This window comes from Necator americanus, chromosome I, assembly GCF_031761385.1.
Source record: "Necator americanus strain Aroian chromosome I, whole genome shotgun sequence".
In the NCBI taxonomy this organism is placed as follows: domain Eukaryota; kingdom Metazoa; phylum Nematoda; class Chromadorea; order Rhabditida; family Ancylostomatidae; genus Necator; species Necator americanus.
Genome location: NC_087371.1, coordinates 15,243,013 through 15,262,214, shown reverse-complemented (window position 1 = coordinate 15,262,214; position 19,202 = coordinate 15,243,013). Strand labels below are relative to the sequence as shown.

At 42.5% G+C, this 19,202-nt stretch overlaps 1 protein-coding gene across 3 annotated transcripts; it reads right to left on the bottom strand.

Annotated features, from left to right (window-relative positions):
- Positions 1–101: 101 nt before the first annotated feature.
- On the bottom strand, positions 102–18,228 carry RB195_005624 (uncharacterized protein; the record flags this gene model as incomplete). Of its 3 annotated transcripts, XM_064178241.1 has the most annotated exons (20): positions 102–295; positions 1,058–1,119; positions 1,179–1,372; positions 1,476–1,539; positions 1,597–1,691; positions 2,169–2,324; positions 2,481–2,627; positions 4,018–4,087; positions 4,152–4,240; positions 6,669–6,754; positions 6,890–6,971; positions 7,038–7,154; positions 7,322–7,431; positions 7,594–7,712; positions 7,769–7,836; positions 8,349–8,427; positions 8,918–9,085; positions 14,743–14,787; positions 17,698–17,818; positions 18,147–18,228. In XM_064178241.1, 20 exons carry the CDS (start codon positions 18,226–18,228, stop codon positions 102–104), a joined length of 2,148 nt encoding a protein of 715 aa, XP_064035310.1. The 3 variants fall into 3 exon arrangements, with proteins under 3 accessions (XP_064035310.1, XP_064035311.1, XP_064035312.1); XM_064178242.1 differs by lacking the exon at positions 2,169–2,324; XM_064178243.1 differs by lacking the exons at positions 6,669–6,754; positions 6,890–6,971.
- Positions 18,229–19,202: the final 974 nt, after the last annotated feature.

The window sequence follows — 19,202 nt, the reverse complement described above, 5'->3', positions numbered from 1 at the left end:
ATAAGATATCTTCAAGACGCTAATGAAATTTTTTATTTAAATCCGTGGATGCTTTTTAGCTGATTTGCAATAATTCAATGATAATAATGCGAATTTATGAATTAAACTGCAACTGCTTGTGCTTTTTCGGCAGGCAACACTGCTTTTTCTTTGAGGCGCTTTCTAAGTGCACGCCTTGTTCGACGACTTGTTCGCTCGGTTTTTCTTCGAGATTTCTCTGTTCCTATGTAAGATTTCTGTCTCCATTTGTATTTATGCATAATAGTTATTAGGGCAAGGACGGCACTTGCACAACCTGAATGGAAGGTATATTTGCTCTAACTAGTTATGAGAGGAAGTAGTCTTCTAGACAAGTAAAAGGAGAGAGAGAGAGAGAGAGAGAGAGAGAGAGAGAGAGAGTAAAACAGATCAGTTGTTGGCAGCATGGCATCGCCGCATTTTGGTCAAAAGCTCGCTAGCACCTGCTTTACCAATGAAGTACTAACTTCTGCTCTACCCACTAATCGAGGAAAGTATGTAAAGTTCAGCAACACTGTTGTGTGAAATTCATCTTCCTTTTTTGTCCTGTTTTGCTCTTCAAACGTAACTGATAGTTACTGTGGACCCCAATTTCGGTAAAGTTTCTTCCATTGCCAACCTATTGAAACGTGATCTGATCTGGGAGAGGACGTTGAACTGAGATATTCTCTTCATGTGCATACTGATCTGCAACCTCTGTGATTGCATCACTCATCCCTAGCTACGAATAACTGAAGGGCTTTGCCTGGATAACAGAATGAAACGAAACAAATAGCGTGAGCAAGTAGACAGACAAACTACGATAAATCCGTTAAGTTGAACACCACTGAGTGGCCCCTATTTCAAGAGCTTGGTTTTAATTGTCTGTTTAGCTGTACTTGTAAGTGAATGAACATAATTCTAAATCAAAATTAGTTGAAGTTTGGTGATGGAAGGTGCAAAGAAAGGGTTGCCAATGGCTTTTTCGGGACTAAGTCGACGAATTACCATTATTATTACAGCTTTCATATAAGCAATTAAAGAAGAAAACTATTCATACCTCCAACAATGCCAGCTGTTTGTATAGTAGCCCTGTGATCCGATGTATAAGTATCTTCCGGACTATAAAAAGAGAAGAGAAGAAAGGATATTTGAATGGTTTTCCGACAACACATACATACCTGTCTTCAAGAAAATGAATCCTGAATCGATGCTTCCCAGTGAACGCTTCGACGACGTTGCCAAGAACTTTTGTAGCGTTCACATCGATGATGATAAGATCAGCACCGTTTGCATGAACTGCTATGCTTTGCTCATCGCACAACTTTGATGGATCGTAGGGAGGAACGATGTCCCCTCCCACCTTCCAAGTTATCTAGAGTTTTTTTTTTGTTGGATAAACTCCACTTTCAGGTTGGCATTTTCGAGAAAATGCGAGAGGGACAATAAAAGGGTTGAACTAGTGAAGCTAAACTAACCGATTTTATTGTTTCCATATCGAGACCGTCTAGGCGGAGTCGGTAGCTAATATTCGGTTCAAATCTAAAGTTTAGTGGAAATTTCCTCAGCAATCGCAACCTTTTTCTTTGTCCCACCCACCGAAACGACGAGCTGCTTTCGCTGATCGATAAAGTGACCATTGGTAGATCACCGCAAGGATCTACAGAGATCAATTCTTCGACAGATGCAGGAGGCTGAAAAGGAAGCATTTTTCAGCAAACGTGAAAACCGAATGAATTTTCTGTTAGATTGTTGTTTTCGCGTGATGCCTGTTCATGTGTATTAATGCAAAAAAAAAAAAAACAGAAATTTCCAATAACATTCCCAGTTTGGTGACAGAAATAGCATGAAAAGTAAGAGAAGCACCGGGATTCCATGTATCCTTATTATATTTCATGCATCCTTTTTATAATTGCATGATTCAATATGTAATAATTCATCGTTGTAGTTGAATTTCTGGAATTACTCCATGCTGGAGGCCATTTAAGTACCCGCGCCGGTTACGACGCAGAAAGTGCACCATCGTTTGGTACCTAATGATGGGATGTCGCAGTGATTTTCAATCAGATCCAACGCTGAGTTGAACATGCGGATCACTCGTACTGTATGAGCGACCAGATCCGATTTGCAGGTGAGGATTGAATAGTGAAGATACTGTCATATTGGCTCACTTCTTCAATTAGTTGGCGTCGACATGCGGCTAGTGCGGAACAGTTCACTTTTTGCTCCATTCCACTGCAATCCTGCTCCTCAATGAACAGTCCGACACCTTCATAATCCTTGAATTGTACGCCTATCCACGATTCCATGCTCCATTCCATTATACCCTTCAGAGAAATTAAAGATTCTTACGTCATTTTCTTCGCTGGAGAAAGTGAAACATCTAAACTAAGTACTAAGAAAAATCAGATAATCCATAGTATTAACTATTCTTAACTATTAGTAATCTTAATTACGTAAACAAATTGCGGCTGAGTTTTTACCTTTAGAGTGTTATCCCAGAGATGTTCCATGAATCGTGGATTTCGGAGAATAAACGATGAAAAAATGGCAATGCCTTTTTCACGATAAGGTGACACGCGCAATACTTTGTCGAGTTCTTCTGAGACCGCTTTGTCGCCTAGACTCAGCTGAAAGTAATAATAACACTAAATCTGCGCCAAAATTTTGAGAAATGGGCCCGTTTTATGCTGAAACTAAACACTAACTGACATCTTTCAGGAGTTGGAGGAATGATGTAAAAAAAATCATTCTTCGCTAATTATCGAGAAAAAAAAAGAGGAGAAACACCCGTACTTCGAATATATAGGGTGGACCATAATCATAGCGGAAGCATATATGCGGACAATTTGACCTTTTGTTCGGAGCCTTTGCCTTTTTCTGTGCTTTTCTTGTTGTTAGCTTGATCATGTTTATCTCACTGAAGCATGAAAATCTGTCATTTTTGCTATGGTCAAGCGCTACTGCCACCGTTCTTCAATCATCGAGCTTAATCGCCAAGGCTTTTCGGCACGCGAGATTCAACAGCGTTCCGGAGTACATCTTAGTGTTATCCATAGATTCATTAGACGCTACAGAGATCTAGGAACCGAAGATGATCGATCTAGACAAAAAAGACCTGTATTTGTGATCACTACGGGCAATCTCAGAAAGGTACGCAAAAGAGTTCCTAAGGAACTGGCGCCTCCGCTCAACGGAACTGTCTGGACCTTCTGAAGGACACATTGCTACTCTGGACTAATTCTAATTTCTAACTGCCCTTAAACGTACCAGCAGGACCGAGCCCCCGGGCACAAAGCAGGAATGGTGCAGAACTGGTTGAAGGCCAACTTTCTCGGCTTCATCAACATTGATAAGTGGCCAACTCTCCAGACTTAAATCCGATTGATTACTCTGGTCGATTTTGAAAGCAGAAGCCTGCCTAAAACCTCACCGCTCTGTTGATTCTTTGAAGAAAGCCCTCCAAGAGGAATAGTACGAGCACACTTGCGTGCCACAGTCGATATCCTCCCGAAGCACCTCAAAGCCTGTATTCGATGCCAATGGCGGTATTTTCGTAGTTTAATGTTGTTTTTGTTTACAATAGACCGATAGATATCGTTACATCGTTGTTTTCTCAAAACTGTTATATTTTCGCTCTAGGCGACTTGAATAACTTTCGCTATAATTATGGCGCACCCTTTAATGGTAATTTTGGTAGTATAAAAAGAATATAAGTGTAAACTGAAGTTTGAATCCTCTGAAAATGTAGTACTGACGAATTTAGGAAGAAACCTATGGAATCATTATTTCACCAATGCTTAAATTTAGAAAAAAACACGAAGAAAGCGTCTATAGAATAAGGATACAAATTTAGTTTTAGGAAAGATGCCGCCACTTTTGATTTCTATTGATCGACCGAGGCGAGCCGAGGGAGCACCACATGTCTGATGTTCAGCGTTAGCGAACATCAGACTGGTAAATAATAAAACAAGCCATATTGTCGTATGTAAAATGAACTTCTATCACTGGACATGTTACCTTCTTCTCCATATCCAGCAGAAAAAGCGACAAAAATCCTCTGCGGGTTCTGTAGGAGTCGACTTCATGACTACAAAAGTTCGATTGAGGATACAATGATCCTCCAAGATGGTCATAAATGAAATTTTACATACCATTTCTTTTCGTTTGAGTATAAACCGCATAAGGCCACTGAGCAACAGCATGCTGAACAACAGGACCATTGTTCCCAAGAGATATCTATCTGAAATTCATAGGCTTTAAGAGGAAAAAGGAGTACTTACATCCTAACCAGGGTCAATCGTGTACTTGGAAAAAAACCCTCCTGAAAACGACCGTCTCCCCCCATAGAATACCTTCCAGAAAACTCCCTCATATCGTTCTTTCTAATATAGCCGCTCACAGCAATGAAAAATTAGTCAAAATAAACAGAATTAAAGAAAGAAATTGGACGCTCAATAGTAGTTCAAAAATAATATAATATAGCAAATATTATTAAATGTCACTATAATGAATATTTGTATAAAGTGCTGCGTGAAAACAGCAGAAAAAAGGATTGTAAAATCATTTCCACATCATTTCCTACTATTTCCTCACAATTTTACTCATCGACAATGAAAAAGAACTGTTGAGAGTTCAATTCTCGCCGGAATTTTCCCATTTTTTCAAAATAGGAAAACGACTAATACCTAGGGAGCATTCTAAAAGCACTTTTTTCTACTCTTTTTTACTTCTTACACACAATTTTATTCACTTGAAGTTGTATTTAGTGCACTGTTCACCGCATTTAGGTGTTATTTAGAGATGATTTTGGCGATTAGAACCAGGCCCTGATTGGAAATTACAGCTGAACTGGCCGGATTTTAGTAGCTTGAAATAAATATGAATAACGGACCAAAGAAAAAGCGGAGGAAGAGAAAGGTGGCCGCTTTCTGTAGAGGAAGATTTGCGCTATAAAATAGTTAAAATATCCTTTCCGGTGACCTTCTGGTTTTTTTGAAAGCTAGTTGAGAAAAAGTTGAGAAATTTAGCTTTTTTTCTCAACTTTTTCTCAACTAGCTTTTAAGAGAACTTTTTTTAAAGAGCTTTTTTGGTTTCTTGACGGTTAAATGATTATCTTCACCTTATCACAAACATAAATCCTCCAACCCAAACATGACTAAGTCCATGCATGCTTTCGAACGTTTTATCGTGACAGAAGGTTAACTGGCTGCAAAACGGATACACTAATGCAATTTTGTGTGAAGAATAAGAAAAACTAAACGGGACAAGGCCAATCGTTGGGTTTTTTTTTCTCAAATTAAGTCCATCTCCAAGATATGGGAATCGCCTGACCTGTAGTTATTGCGAGATATCACCCAATCAATATCTTTCGGTGTCTAAAAAGCTACCTGGGGGAAAGTAAAAACGAGATTTGATAGCAAAGATCTTCTTCTGCGAGATTCTTCAAACCGTATTCTCCTTTATGAACTACGAGCTGAGTTATCGAACTTTGTTTGAAGTCATACAGATTTTGATGGAAAAACGCCACTTTTGTCAGAGATTGATTCCTGACAGTAGCAACGTCACATTGCGCCTTCAAATACTGGTAATGCAGAAAGTGCTCTTCCATAGAGTACGTAATACAATTTATTGTTTGTGATGAAGGAGTTCCGAAGCAATAATCGAGCAATGAAAGAAATGAAGTTTGTCTCCTACGGCCTCTTAGTACTCAATACGAACTAACCTTTGGCTAGTTCCATATCTTAAATAAAATAATAACAAAAAAATTTGTAATGCTTAGATTTGATGGCTATGACACCACGTTGAATTCTTAAGAGGATGAAGATTTTTATTTAGCCGCGTCCAATTAAAACACTTTGCTTTCTATTTCATTGTCTTCACAACTTCTATTATATTATTCATAATGTGCTATATTTGATTCGTTATTTGATGGTTTGTCCTCAAATTGACAACTGACTGTGGATATCAGATATTCACTCGTTTTGATTCTTTCTCTCATACTCAATATTTTTCATATTTTTGGCGAAATTTTCTTGACCAACTCACTTTAAAGCAAGATCGCAAAGGTTTGTTCAGAACACATTGTATAATTTACACTCTTTTTCTTGTCTTCGCACTCACGACCCCTCCTATTTATCCTAATTTCAATGTCCTTCTTTGTTTAGTATTTTCTCAAGCTAGGACCGGACCGAAGGGTGTGGAGTTGTACCAGCAAAAGCTTCAAAAAAAAAAAACTTCACACCATATATTTCTCTAACATTTTGTATCCCTTAATACGAGTTTATTTGAAATCGGCTATCCCCCCGTCCTTTTCTATTTCATTTTTTCTCTCTTCATTTTTTCCCCTCTGCTGACAAGCATTGCGACTCTCCTCCTGCTCTGACACCGACCCCCTCCCCCCTGTTGACAAGGTCTCAACGCACGCTTGATCCTAACGCAGGCAGCATATCCATAGGAGAGGTCTAAGGTTATAAGACTTCCAGTCAGCATGGCCTCGACACCTGGCAGGCACTAGGCACGACGATATTCCAGAATCCTGTCAAAAATTACGTGACGATCCTCTTTTTTCCTTTTTCTTTCTCTTGGAAAAAGCTTACTACGGCGAGAAAGTTTGATATCGGAAAAATGGTGACAACCTCCTCTCACCATCACTGTTAAGAATGTCCCACCTTGATATTGTATTTTGTGGCTTTATATGGAAGCGAAGACGGGTTACTGAGAAGTTCGTAGTGTTCGTAGTTAATAGAGTTTTTAACTGGAAATGACGAGTGCAAGTTAGGACAACTGTCACAAAGGGTGTCAGTAGTCCTACATACGTAAAAATACGTGTAAAAATTAAACAAAAATTTTAAAGAAGACTATAAGAATCGTCAATAGTATTTTTACGGACAAAATTTATCTTCACTGTTAATGTTGAATAAATAATCGATGTTGTGGATGAATCCCAAACTCCGCGGTTCGTTGTCTACTAACTGCAAAACGAACGCCCATAAGTTGTCCATTGATTGATTAATCAACAATGTTTGAGACACTCTCACCTGTGCACAGGTTAATGTCAATCCACCGTAAAATTTCTCATAAACTAGTTGACGTTCCTTTTCAATTCCAGATTTTAGGGGCAGATTGATCACAACATGGTTACTTGCGACGTTCACCTAGCAAAATTGATAGTTCTCGATGAAACTGTGGATCCTAACTACAAGAAACTGGAAGGAAAAGGATTGAAACACCAGTTTTTCGTTTCTTTTTTAAATGTAAACTAATCAGTCAATCCAGGTTCCTCCAAGTTAGTTGAAGTGGTTCTTCTAGGGTTGGTGATTACCTGCAGACGTCCAGTACCATCTCCGAGGAACGACTGCGTATCCATTGATGTGTGTCCGCCTGCGTCACGTCCAAGTCCGAACACAAGTTGAGCTTCATGTTTTGACTCATCTAAAGAACAAAAAAAGCAGCCTTCTAATGACTCTGTTTTGTAAAACCAGCTCTGTAAACCAATAAAAAGAAGACAGATTTTTGGACGTTATCACTCTCTATTGAAGACAAATAAGAAGAGAAATGTTTAATATATTATCGAAGGGCAGCAAGGGCTCTAACCGGACTTCTGATGGTTTTTAATTTGATGAAGAAGCCAAGTAATCATTGGGACTGCGACGTTTGGCTTGTCATCAAAAGCTTCCGCCATTTCGTGCAGTTCGATATTTGTCAGGAAGTTTCTGGAAGTGCTAATGTTGAACGTTAACGATGTATAAAGTTAATGAAGATTACTTACCGCGAAGGTATTAAATAGAATACTGTGGTGAATCCAGTCTGATTTCGAAGACAGGAATAGCAGGGGATCTAAAGGCAGCTTACCACGGGATTCACGATGTTGGGATCTCTCCACAAAAAAGGGCTAGTGGTGAAGGTCACGAGCATGAGCGCGATCACACCCAACTAATCCTAATTTTACTGGAAACAAGCGTGAGAAAAGGGCTTTCTGATCGAGCTTTCCTGCGAGGTACCTAACAACTTGTCACGTAGGCGAGTGCAGGCGTAGGTACCACGTCTGCGAGCGAGCGCGCAATCAGTGGGCTGCTGATGTTGTCTTTCCCGCTAGCTGACAGACTACGCCTGCGCTCGCATGCGCGACACGTTGTCAGGTGTCTCGTAGGAAATTTTGATCTTTCCTACGCCGTTTTCCACAACAATTAAGGAGATCTAGTGCGATTGTGGTCATATTCGTGATCTAGACCCCTAACCCAATCTTTACATGAAAAGATTCCAACATAGTCATTCCCGCAGCACGCTGCCTTCAAAATGTATTTAAAAAATATCTTCAAGAGAGATTTGAAGAGAAATTCCTGACGAACCTCAAACGGGAACCCCGGTTCAATGTATGTTTGAATTATTCGTGTGCTTTTGAAGTCTTGAAAATCGCCATATTCACATCTGAAATCTATTCAAAGGTAACATGCCACGAATCTGGGGTGGTACGGACTTCAGGTGCAGTATCCGTATACGGGGTCGTTATGGAGACCGGGGTGGTTCCACCTATCTCTCCCTGAATCACTGCAAGCAGTCGGTTCCTGAATGCTGTTTTGTACAATGCGTTCTACTGCAGCGCGCCACCCTTGCACGCGTAGTGTCCCTTACTGCCCGAACAGTTCGAATTGATTTTCGATGAATCGCAGGGCGGAGGCGGCGCAAGGGGTGGAGCGTTGCAATAGATGGCGTCGTACAAAACAGCATTCTGGAGGTGGCTGTTTGCAATGATGCACGGAGAGATGAGCGCAACCACCCCCGTCTAAATAATCTACGACCCCGTACACGGATACTCCACCTGAAATCCGCACCACCTCAGATTCGTGGAATGCTACCTTTAAGGATACATCTATCTAGCCAGTATTATATAACCAAATTTGATTTGATCTATGCTCACCTTTCTTTGTTGTATACTGCATGTTGTAGTGCAGGATTTGCCTTATGAAATGTTGCAATGCGTTCAATGTCAAGAAATTTATTAACGTGCAAATGGGTGGGAATATTTCTCCAAAATGGGCATTGATAAAGTGCTGCGTCGTAACCGCTTTTGGAGGTTTCCTCTTTGCTGGAACATGTTTCTGAGAGGAATGAAGGAAGTCTCTTTCAAATTAGAGAAAAAATCACTCATCAACCGATATAACTGTCGTTTAGTCGAAATCGTGGATGTTTTTAGTTTTATTTCGATTTTTTTTTTGGGAAAAAACAGCGGATGGGATTTTTATGTCTGGCTCATACAAATCCCTGCATACTATCCTAATTGCAACACTTATAGTCGGATCTGTTAGGATCAAAGTGTGATCATCGCTACCTTCACCCGGTCTGCAGCGATGAGTTGTGGTAGCGGGGATCCCACTTCGATCCCAAGCGCTAAGCTCAGCCGTGCTGCTTCGAACGCAGTCGCCTACGCAACTGCACCGTGCTCAATGTCATTTAGACCCGACTATAACAACAAATGAAACTATTTGAACTCCCAAGTTCGACCTTCTTTAAATCTTGGCATTGTAGAGTTTGATTGCGTTTTACTTTTTCGAGCAGAACCAAGATTGTTACTGATTTCTATTCTGGGTTATGTTTCGGCGCCGTCGTCTAGCGTCGCCTTCTTCAGATCCTGGAAAATCAAAGACACGTGTGATCTACTTCCTCATTCGCCTCGTCATCCCACAAGATATGACTTAGCAAACAGATTATTCAAAGACAACGTCAGAAAAGCAGACCACCATAGCGCTCAAATTGATAGCCACGAATGTATGTTCGCGGTCCACCGGTTGCTAGAGTTGTGCCGCAAGTAGTAACTTGTAACGATGCCCCGCCTCTGACCCTTAGGTCAAAACCCGCAAAGGTCTTGATATGGCACCAGCTCGTTGGTCACAGCGATGCATTCTTCTTTACGATTCGTGATTGGACTTTTGGCCGTGATACAGAACGCTTCCAATGTTTTTCGCGCTAGAACGTCTGATTCGCGTGCCAATATCGTGACAGCTATCTTGAGAAGGGTGTTATCATGACGTAACAATAACAATAGTGTTTTGTCGTTTTCTGGGGTTTCTTGAGATTCAGAAATTCGTCTTCGTTAAGCACTGGGATTCAAATAGCAGTCACGTTCACAGAAAATATCCACGAATATTATCGCTCATCGGTGACACAACACACTGCACTTTCTTACACTTACATCAGGAATGGCAGCAATCTGGCTAAATTGGCCATTTAGCGCTAACGATAAGGTGTCTATCTATCTGTCTAATCTGAAGTCAAGCGATCCACTTCCTCCGCAGCTGTTCACCATGTCACGTAATACTCAACTTCATCGCAAAGAAATGCCCACACGAAACATGCGGACACAGGAAAGAAAACCGGCAACTGCAAGAGATCGAAACTCGCATCTTGAGGGCGGCACTGAAGACCAAACAAGACCGTATGTTTTCTATGCTGACCAAATGTGTGTTCAAAGAACAGTATCGTCAACGCTCGGTGCCGGACGTTCTTTGATGGAGAATCGTGGGTGAATCAAAGAATATATGTGATTCTATTCGCTCTAAGACCAAGTCAAGGATGCAGAAGAAATTTGGCAAACTGCTAGATCATAAGCAATGTCAGAGATCGCAGTTATCAGTTAACGCTGACCATTCGAGCCTAAACCACCAAAACCCGAACGCCGCATCAGAAAATGCACCCTTTCAACCTCGTGTGTCACTTACAGGTGATGTATTTCTTTTTAAAAATGCGCTATCAGTTTTAGACTTAGGTCCCAGTTTCGCTCCATCTCAATCAATACGCCCGTGTTATCGCTCAAGATAGTGGGCAAACTACAATTGGTTCATGAACGTGTGCGATTGAGAGCTAAAGAAACATCAAGAGAGAGGGCAAGAAACCTCTAGAGTGCAGCCTTTCCTCCTATCCCTTTCCCTGCATTATTGTACAAGCTGCAGGAGGCAAATTCGGTGGTAGATACTAAGTTTCGTTTATTTGCTACGCCCATTTTCTCGATTCTCTCCCGGTACTCGACTTTCTGAGACGATCTTCTGTCTTAACGAAAAGACTTCTTTTATGAGTCGAACACAGTTTGCTGGTACGTCGTTGTCGTTGAGTAAGTCCCAAGTTCGACCTTCTTTGAATCTTGGCATCGTAGCTTGTTTTTGTACTAATTTTTTGAGCAGAACCAAGATTGTTATTGATCTCTATCCTGGCTAACGTTTCGGCGTCGTCGCCCTTTTCAGAGCCTGGAAAATCAAAGACACTTGTAATTTACTCCCTCAAATGCCTCGTCATCTCGCAAGATATAACTTAGCAAAGAGATTATTTGAAGACGTCAGACAAGCAGACCACCAAGCCGCTCACCTTGATAGCCACAAATCCGGGCCGCTAGCATCACAAAAATAGTGATGTTAGCGGACCACCAGTTGCTAGAGTTGCGCCCTGGGCAAAAAACTCTAGCCTATCATTAACGATATTGGTTGTGGAGGCCCCACCAACAGAATATCTTGGTTCCTTAACACTATTCTCAGCCAGCTACTTCAATACGTTCCTGCTTATCTCTCAAACACAAAAATGTTCATAGAGCACCTCCGCAAAGTGCACCTTGATGGAGATTGTGTCACCGAATCCTTCCATGTCACTCCGCTCTACACCAACGTCTCCACCGAAGCTGCTCTGCAAGCAAAATCAGAGCTGCTTTTCGAAGACCATTTATGGTTTTAACATGTACGGGTTCGCGATACAGCAAACAATGATGCTGCCAAACGAATGTCTGAGATGTTCAGTATTTCGCTGGTCTGGGCAATACTATAGACAGGTTAGAGGCTTGGCCATGGGACAAAGACTTGCTCCTCTATTAGCTCCGTTGCTTTCATGTCTAAGGTGGAAAAACCTCTGCTGGAATGCGAACCCCCATTGTACTGGCGATACATAGATGATTGTTGCATTATATGTCCAACGCAAGCTGAAATGTACAATTGGTTCGATCTCTTAAATAAGCAATTTCGGTACATAAAGTTACCGAAAGAAAAACCTAAAGACGATTGGCTGTCGTTTCACAATGTCATTTGTGTTAGCGGAATTGGAAAACGAAACGGTACCGAAAACCGATTTGTAAGAACATTCTCATTCACTACCAATCGGCACACCTGGAGAACCAAAAAGTCAGTCATTGAAAATATGTTTAAGGCAGCTGCAACGGTTTCATCTGAGGCTCAAGGGCGTATTGCCTCCGTAACCATGGATAACCACATTGCTTAGTCCATTGGGTACCCAGCAAAGGTTTCCCATTCAAATCGGAGCCATGTAACTGAACCACGATGCCACATGGTAGAACAAACAACAAAGATCCTTTTCTGCCTTCCTTTTATTTCGGATGACATGAGCAATCCAGCGCGAGCAAGTTTACGACAGCCGGGCCTGCATGACTCAGTTAGAGCAGTGGACATACCACCTGCGAATCTGAAGCAACAGCTAGTCCGCAACCATGCCTATGATAGGCTTTTTGAGACACCCAACTGCACCGTTTGTCCGTATGGCAGGGCGATTGCATGGTATCGGGAGTCATCTATCTAATCGCCTGTCAGTTATGTGGGGCCGAGTACACTGGCGAAACAGGGAGACCACTATGTACCTGCGTCAAGGAGCACCTAGGCGCACTCGTAAAATCAGAAACATCAACCCCTTTAGGTGCTCATCGCAGACAGTGTCATGACAACACCCCCTTCCAAGCTGTCACGATATTGGCACGCGAATCAGACGTTCTAGCTCGAAAAACATTGGAAGCGTTTTGTGTCACGGCCAAAAGTCCAATCACGAATCGTAAAGAAGAATGCATCGCTGTGACCAACGAGCTGGTGCCATATCAAGACCTTCGCGGGTTTTGACCTAGGGGTCAGAGGCGGGGGCATCGTTACAAGTTACTACTTGCGGCACAACTCTAGCAACCAGTGGTCCGCGAACATACATTCGTGGCTATCAATTTGAGCGCTATGGTGGTCTGCTTTTCTGACGTTGTCTTTGAATAATCTGTTTGCTAAGTCATATCTTGTGGGATGACGAGGCGAATGAGGAAGTAGATCACACGTGTCTTTGATTTTCCAGGATCTGAAGAAGGCGACGCTAGACGACGGCGCCGAAACATAACCCAGAATAGAAATCAGTAACAATCTTGGTTCTGCTCGAAAAAGTAAAACGCAATCAAACTCTACAATGCCAAGATTTAAAGAAGGTTGAACTTGGGAGTTCAAATAGTTTCATTTGTTGTTATAGTCGGGTCTAAACGACATTGAGCACAGTTTAAATCATCCAATCTGTTGAGGTCAAGATCAATATGTTGTAATGTAGGCCACAATAAGCAGGTACTAATGGCACCAAAGTGACCTGATTTGCTACACTTAGAGGCAGCATATCACGAAATTGACGTGGTATGGAAACGCCATCGAAATAGTTTTGGCTGTAGATTGCGAAAACGAGCTTATTTTCCCCTAAGCGTCGTGAAAAAACTGCGTTAAAGACGAGGTTCTTCACTACGAAATCTGTTGCAACGCATCATTCTTGTGCAAGCGTCCGTCGCGTCCGCGAGCGAGCAGTCGATAATTAATGAGGTCTCCTCGCCAGCCTATTTGAGTAAAACTAATGAATAGGCTGCTGAGGGGACCGAGCGTGTGCAAAGGTGCAGGCTCTGACGTACCTCGTAGGAAAAAAACCACCCAATTCTTTTTGGGACTTTTAGGTGGAATTGGGCGGGGCAACGCTGGTTTCCGTAATTTATATCCCGAACTCTACTTTTTTCGTGGTGTTTCCGTACCTCGTCAATTTCGTGCTTTTAAGTCAGTCTATGCCCTCTATGCGCCTTGTTCGCTTGTTCAGTTACTATGGCTCACTTGCTTTACACGTGAACAGCTTTCTACTAAGATATACAATCAGATGCATCTGTCAACTTGCTGTACCACAATCACCACATCTTTGTCCACCTTTCTCCTTCCATTGCAACTCCTTATACACCATATCTCCAATTTGTCCTAGATTCTTTCCGGTTGTGTGATGCAGTTACTAAGAGTAAGAGGTCGGCTGCGAGTGTCTTCTCGATGGTTCGAAACCGCCCTAGAGTTAATCAAACCATTTATTCATCGGTGGTTGACAAATTGCTTGTCTCGGAGGATAAAAATACTGGCTTCATACATCGAATGGCTCCCGCAAAGTAACTATATAGACCAGATACACGTTCATAAACCTCAAACGACTCTGAATTGGAGACGAATGCGCTAGCGCACTGCCAAGCGCATTGATTGATCTCAGACATCTACTTAAGCTTATCTTTGCGCGGATCCTAGCTGGTTTTCGCTTTTCAACGTGAACAACACGTCCTAAATGTAAACTGCTAAGCACAACTTTTCGAGATAAACCTTCTCGATATTAGTGATCATCTCGCGGCATCGAAAGGACGCTAACACTGACATAAAGATGTATAGTCGGATCAAAACGAGTGAACTCTGCGGAGTTGCGCAAGCGGCTGCGTTAGAAGCTGCGCGGTGGAACGTAGCGGTTGGATTGAGGTGGGACCATCACGACAATAAGTGGTGCTAGCAAATTTCCTCCTTGATCCTAGTTGCTACGCACCGCTTCGAGTGCGGCCTCTTACTCAACGGCGCGAATTTCAGGTCGTTTTAACTTGACTATAAGACATGTATTAGAGGATTGTGCACCACAAATGTACAAAACAAATTCGAAAAGTTTGTTAAAACTTACCCTTTTACAAGCAGCACCGTCAACTTGGAAAGATCAAAAAGTTCCCTAAAGAAAAGTGTACAGAGAACCATTTATTATTTGTACATAGGGCCGCATATACAAATCTGATTTTTACCTTTTGTGGTGGCGCTAGTTTTACTAAACGCAATCAGGCATCTGAGTATACGCCTTGGGTGCTTACGAGCTGTATAACTTGCACTGTTATATGGCGCAAGTTTCCCAAATATTGCAAAAAGGTGCTGTCGTCTAGCACACTGCCCACACTCTCTGAGGTCAAATGGCTAGAGAGACCATGAAATCTTTGGCTACAAACATCTGTTTCGTAACGCTGAACTGCCGATCTCATTTGCTGCATTGCAATAAACGCGCATCGGAGGACGTCGCGTCATCAGCATCGAAAGCTAAGTCATCTACTGCGGCGCTGATGATGAAAGGGAAGTATGAGGTTGTACAAAATTTGTGAGAAATGACCACAACAACCTGGTGAAGAAAATCGTGAAGACGCGCCTGTGTACAATTGCGGGATCACAGAGGACACAAACTCTGAATCTTCGTAAATGCGTGAGCATCTACGGAGACGTTGATATCCAAGATACCTAGCCATCAGGCGTTTATCGTCGGAATTGACGGAATGCGAGTGCAAAGATAAAATTAATAAGGAACAGATTTGCTTGGAAAATTGTATTATCTCGCTAAGCGAATGTTGGATAACGGAGGTCCTCTGGTGAGCCTTCACGAGCACACAAACCGCACCATTTCTTCCACGTTCAAGAGGGATCATCGAGATGAGGAGAAGCGTCTGAGGAGAAAGTTGTGTCGTCAGCTAGAACGTCGTCGTGAGAACGACGACAAGAGCAAGTGTTTGAAGAGGCGTGGGAGAACAAAAACCCGATGAAAGCCTCTGATGAGGCAGTATAGCGGCAAGATGAAGAAGCATTCACTTATCTTCAACACTGCCTAAAAAACCGCTGTCGAAGAGGTAACGCTTCCAATTTGAGGGAATATTTCAAACCCCTGCCCAACCAGCAAGCACCGTCTCTATCCCTGAACGTCCAACAACCGAAGCACCGACGATGATAGCATGTACGCGTATGGCGACAGCAGTACGAGACTTCAACATGTTGTCAACGTTGTATCGAAGTAAAGACTAACCTATGGACTACGTCCGTGAACTGAAAGGTGTGAGCACATGTGTGTCTCCTCGTGATCCTCAACGAGAATTTGGGTGGACAAACAACCTGTCCAAATCGTGGATAAGTCCTCTTATTTGAATTGTATGCCGAAAAACGATGACACTACGAGAGAGATATTCAGCAAGGATACGCGAAAGCCAATTCGACATTCAAATCATTGACAAAGTACCTGTGGTCCACCTGCATCAAAACGAAGTGAAGCAGGGAATACACCTATTCGTAATTTAACTTATCATGATGTACAGATCAGAGACTTGGACAACGAGACTTGGGCAGATGGAGAAGCTTGACAACAAAGAGAGAAAGCTACTTCGGCGACTATCAAGCTACGTTTAACCGGTGGTGCGCCCTAACGAAGAACTTTTCCCAGAAGTGGATATGGTGTACTGGAGAAAACATTTACATCTTGCCCGCTCTATAATGTACTTTGTGTAATATTATATAAATGTATTCGCAGAAAACCTTTCCTTCCTCGGCCATATTATAGGATACCATCCGATCACCTTGTCCAAGCTGCCTTGGAGATGATCCCCGTACCCAAACTGGAGAAGGCCACTCACACGTACAAGAAAGTTCTAGAGGAAAGTGGTGAAGGAACCCCTTAAGAAACTTGGCATCGACAGGCAGTTCAGGCGAGGCGTTAATTTCCGCAAAATACTCACCTTGGCGAGGATGAGGATAAGCCTTCGTTCGCCCATAACATCTGCTTACCGTTTAAGTAAGCAATTGTTCATGATATCACAACTATTACTTACAGGTACGGTAAGGAGTTACACTTCACTCAGTTATCAAAGACCAGCATGTATAACAGGATTCAGGCGCGATTAGTGGAGCAACATTGTTGTCGGGTCCTGTGGTCCGATGCACTTGCGTAAGCGGCTGCACTAGAAGTGGCGCAGTGAGCAAGCGGTTGCAATCAAGATGGCAGCCTCATTAGCTCCAGCCATCTCTGTAATCTGATTGGAAATAGTGAAGGTACCCGCCTGGTCGCAACCATCAGCTCCACCGCACTGCTTCGAGCGCTGTCTCAACTGGACCGAACCGAAATTCGGGTCCATTAGACAAGTGGAAGCTTAACGCCGGAGGGACCTGCTGACACTAGGAGGGTACATGAACATTTGATTTGAAAGTGGTGCAGCAAACAATACGCACAGGTTGCGACAATTTTCTTTCTAGTTTGTGTTCTGTCACAAATTAGCTTCTTGACTTGAAGTAGAAGAAGACTTCTCCGCAGTCTTCTTCTTGCTTGCAGAGGTATTGATACTTGTATTTAATCAATGTCGTCATTACTTCTCTCTCCCTAGCACACGAATGATTTCTACAAGATGCGGTAATAGTAATACAGTCCGAAAACTAAATCAATGCTGCCCAACCACGAAAACTTATCCATCTACTGAGCCACTTGGAGAGGTCTGCATTACATCATACATTTGGTTTTGCGATATTGTTAGACAACACATAAACTTTGGTCTTCGTTTCTTGCTTATTTTGTAGAAGATGCGATAAACTAAGTGTTAGTAAGGAAAATAAAAAATAAAAATAAAAATGAATAGTAATTGAGATTGCTCAGTTTGAAGAGAAATCCCTATGATCAGTTCGTTTGTGGATGCTACTATCGATCAGATCAAACACCAGCTGAACCGCGTTGTAGCCGCAACGGTCATAAAGGAGCGGCCAGCGGGATGAACAGCATAGCAAAGACCACAAAAAATGATTTAATAGCGACTTGCCTCAAAAACATAATGTTTCTGTGGAAACTCACTCTCTGACTTCTCGTTTCTCATCCTTGCCAAAGGTGAACGATGTAGTGTCATCACGTAGCGGGAACATATGAGAGAGGTAGGTTACTGCGCGAGGTAGGAACTCGGGGTTTGGGTCAAGCACTGAAAAGGAACATGAGACCTTCGCTAGGATTTTTCGCTCTGAGTTATATATTTATTCAGAGAGAAAGGGTCTTAAAAAAGGTCAGACGTTTCGAGAAAAGAGACAAAGGCTTCTTTCCCAAAGTTTATTAACTTTTTCTCTTCTAAGAATAACAGCAGAATCCACAGAAGCGACGTCATGGTGCCCCACCGTCAACACCAATAGATGACTACTGATCAAGCTTTGTGACTTGGCGACATTCGGTAGATAACCAAAAATTGGTTAATGAAGACGTGATAGTGGTACGCCATTGCCTCAGCGAACTCTACCAACACCCAACGGATCTACCTGGAATTGGAGCCTTCGTTGGTTCATCTCCTAAAACCACAGCAATACAGAGGCGAACGACTAGCAACCGTCCATGATGCATTCGACATGAAATTGAAGCCAATTTGAAAAGCACCTTCAATTCTCACCAAGTCAAGATAAATCAGTGAAAACACGTCGAACTTGCAGATAGAGCGTATGGATGCCAATCACGACTGGCCACTCATCTACCGGGTTCCTTTTCTTTTTGTTCTGAAAACGTCTACGATTTTCGTAAATCCGGAGGGAGACCCCGCTTGGATTCTTGATGGTGGATGGATGGTTGGTGGAAAGACGAGCTTAGCATAGACGGATATGCCGTGAGTGACGTTTAATGAAAGATTTAAATTAATGTTTAGTGAAAGATTTGAAATTAACATTAAATTGTTTAGCAAGTGCAGCTGTGTACAAAAAAGTGTACTTGCAGTATTTGCGAGTAGAGTTGTCCTGCCAACGTGAGTCAGGAGCGTCACGACAGGACCACTTTCCTCCCTCTTTATAGATCTGCAGCTGCAGAGATGAGTGGCGATAGTGAGGATCTTTACACGATCCTAACCGCTACGGTAAACTCCGCCGCTTACGCAACTGTCCGTGCTTTATTTCGTTTTGACCCAACTATATATTTGTTGGAATGCAGACATTGCACGACGGAGCTGCCCAGGTTCCACCGCTTAAAGGCATCACCCCACGAATCTGAGGTGGTGCAGATTTCAGGTGGAGTATTCGTATACAGGATGGGAGACTATGGAGAGGGAGGTGATTCCGTCCATTTCTTGCTAATTGCCGTAAAAAACGGCCCGGAAGATGCGGCGCCGCACAAGACTGGCGCGCTCCAATCGAACCTCTTGTACAAAATGGTGCGCCAAAAGCCGTATCTTCCGGGCCGTTTTTTACGGCAATTAGGAAGAAATGGACGGAATCACCCCCTCTCCGTAGTCTCCCATCCTGTATACGAATACTCCACCTGAAATCTGCACCACCTCAGATTCGTGGGGTAATGCCTTTAATAAGATGCATTTTTAGAAGGAATCATCCAAG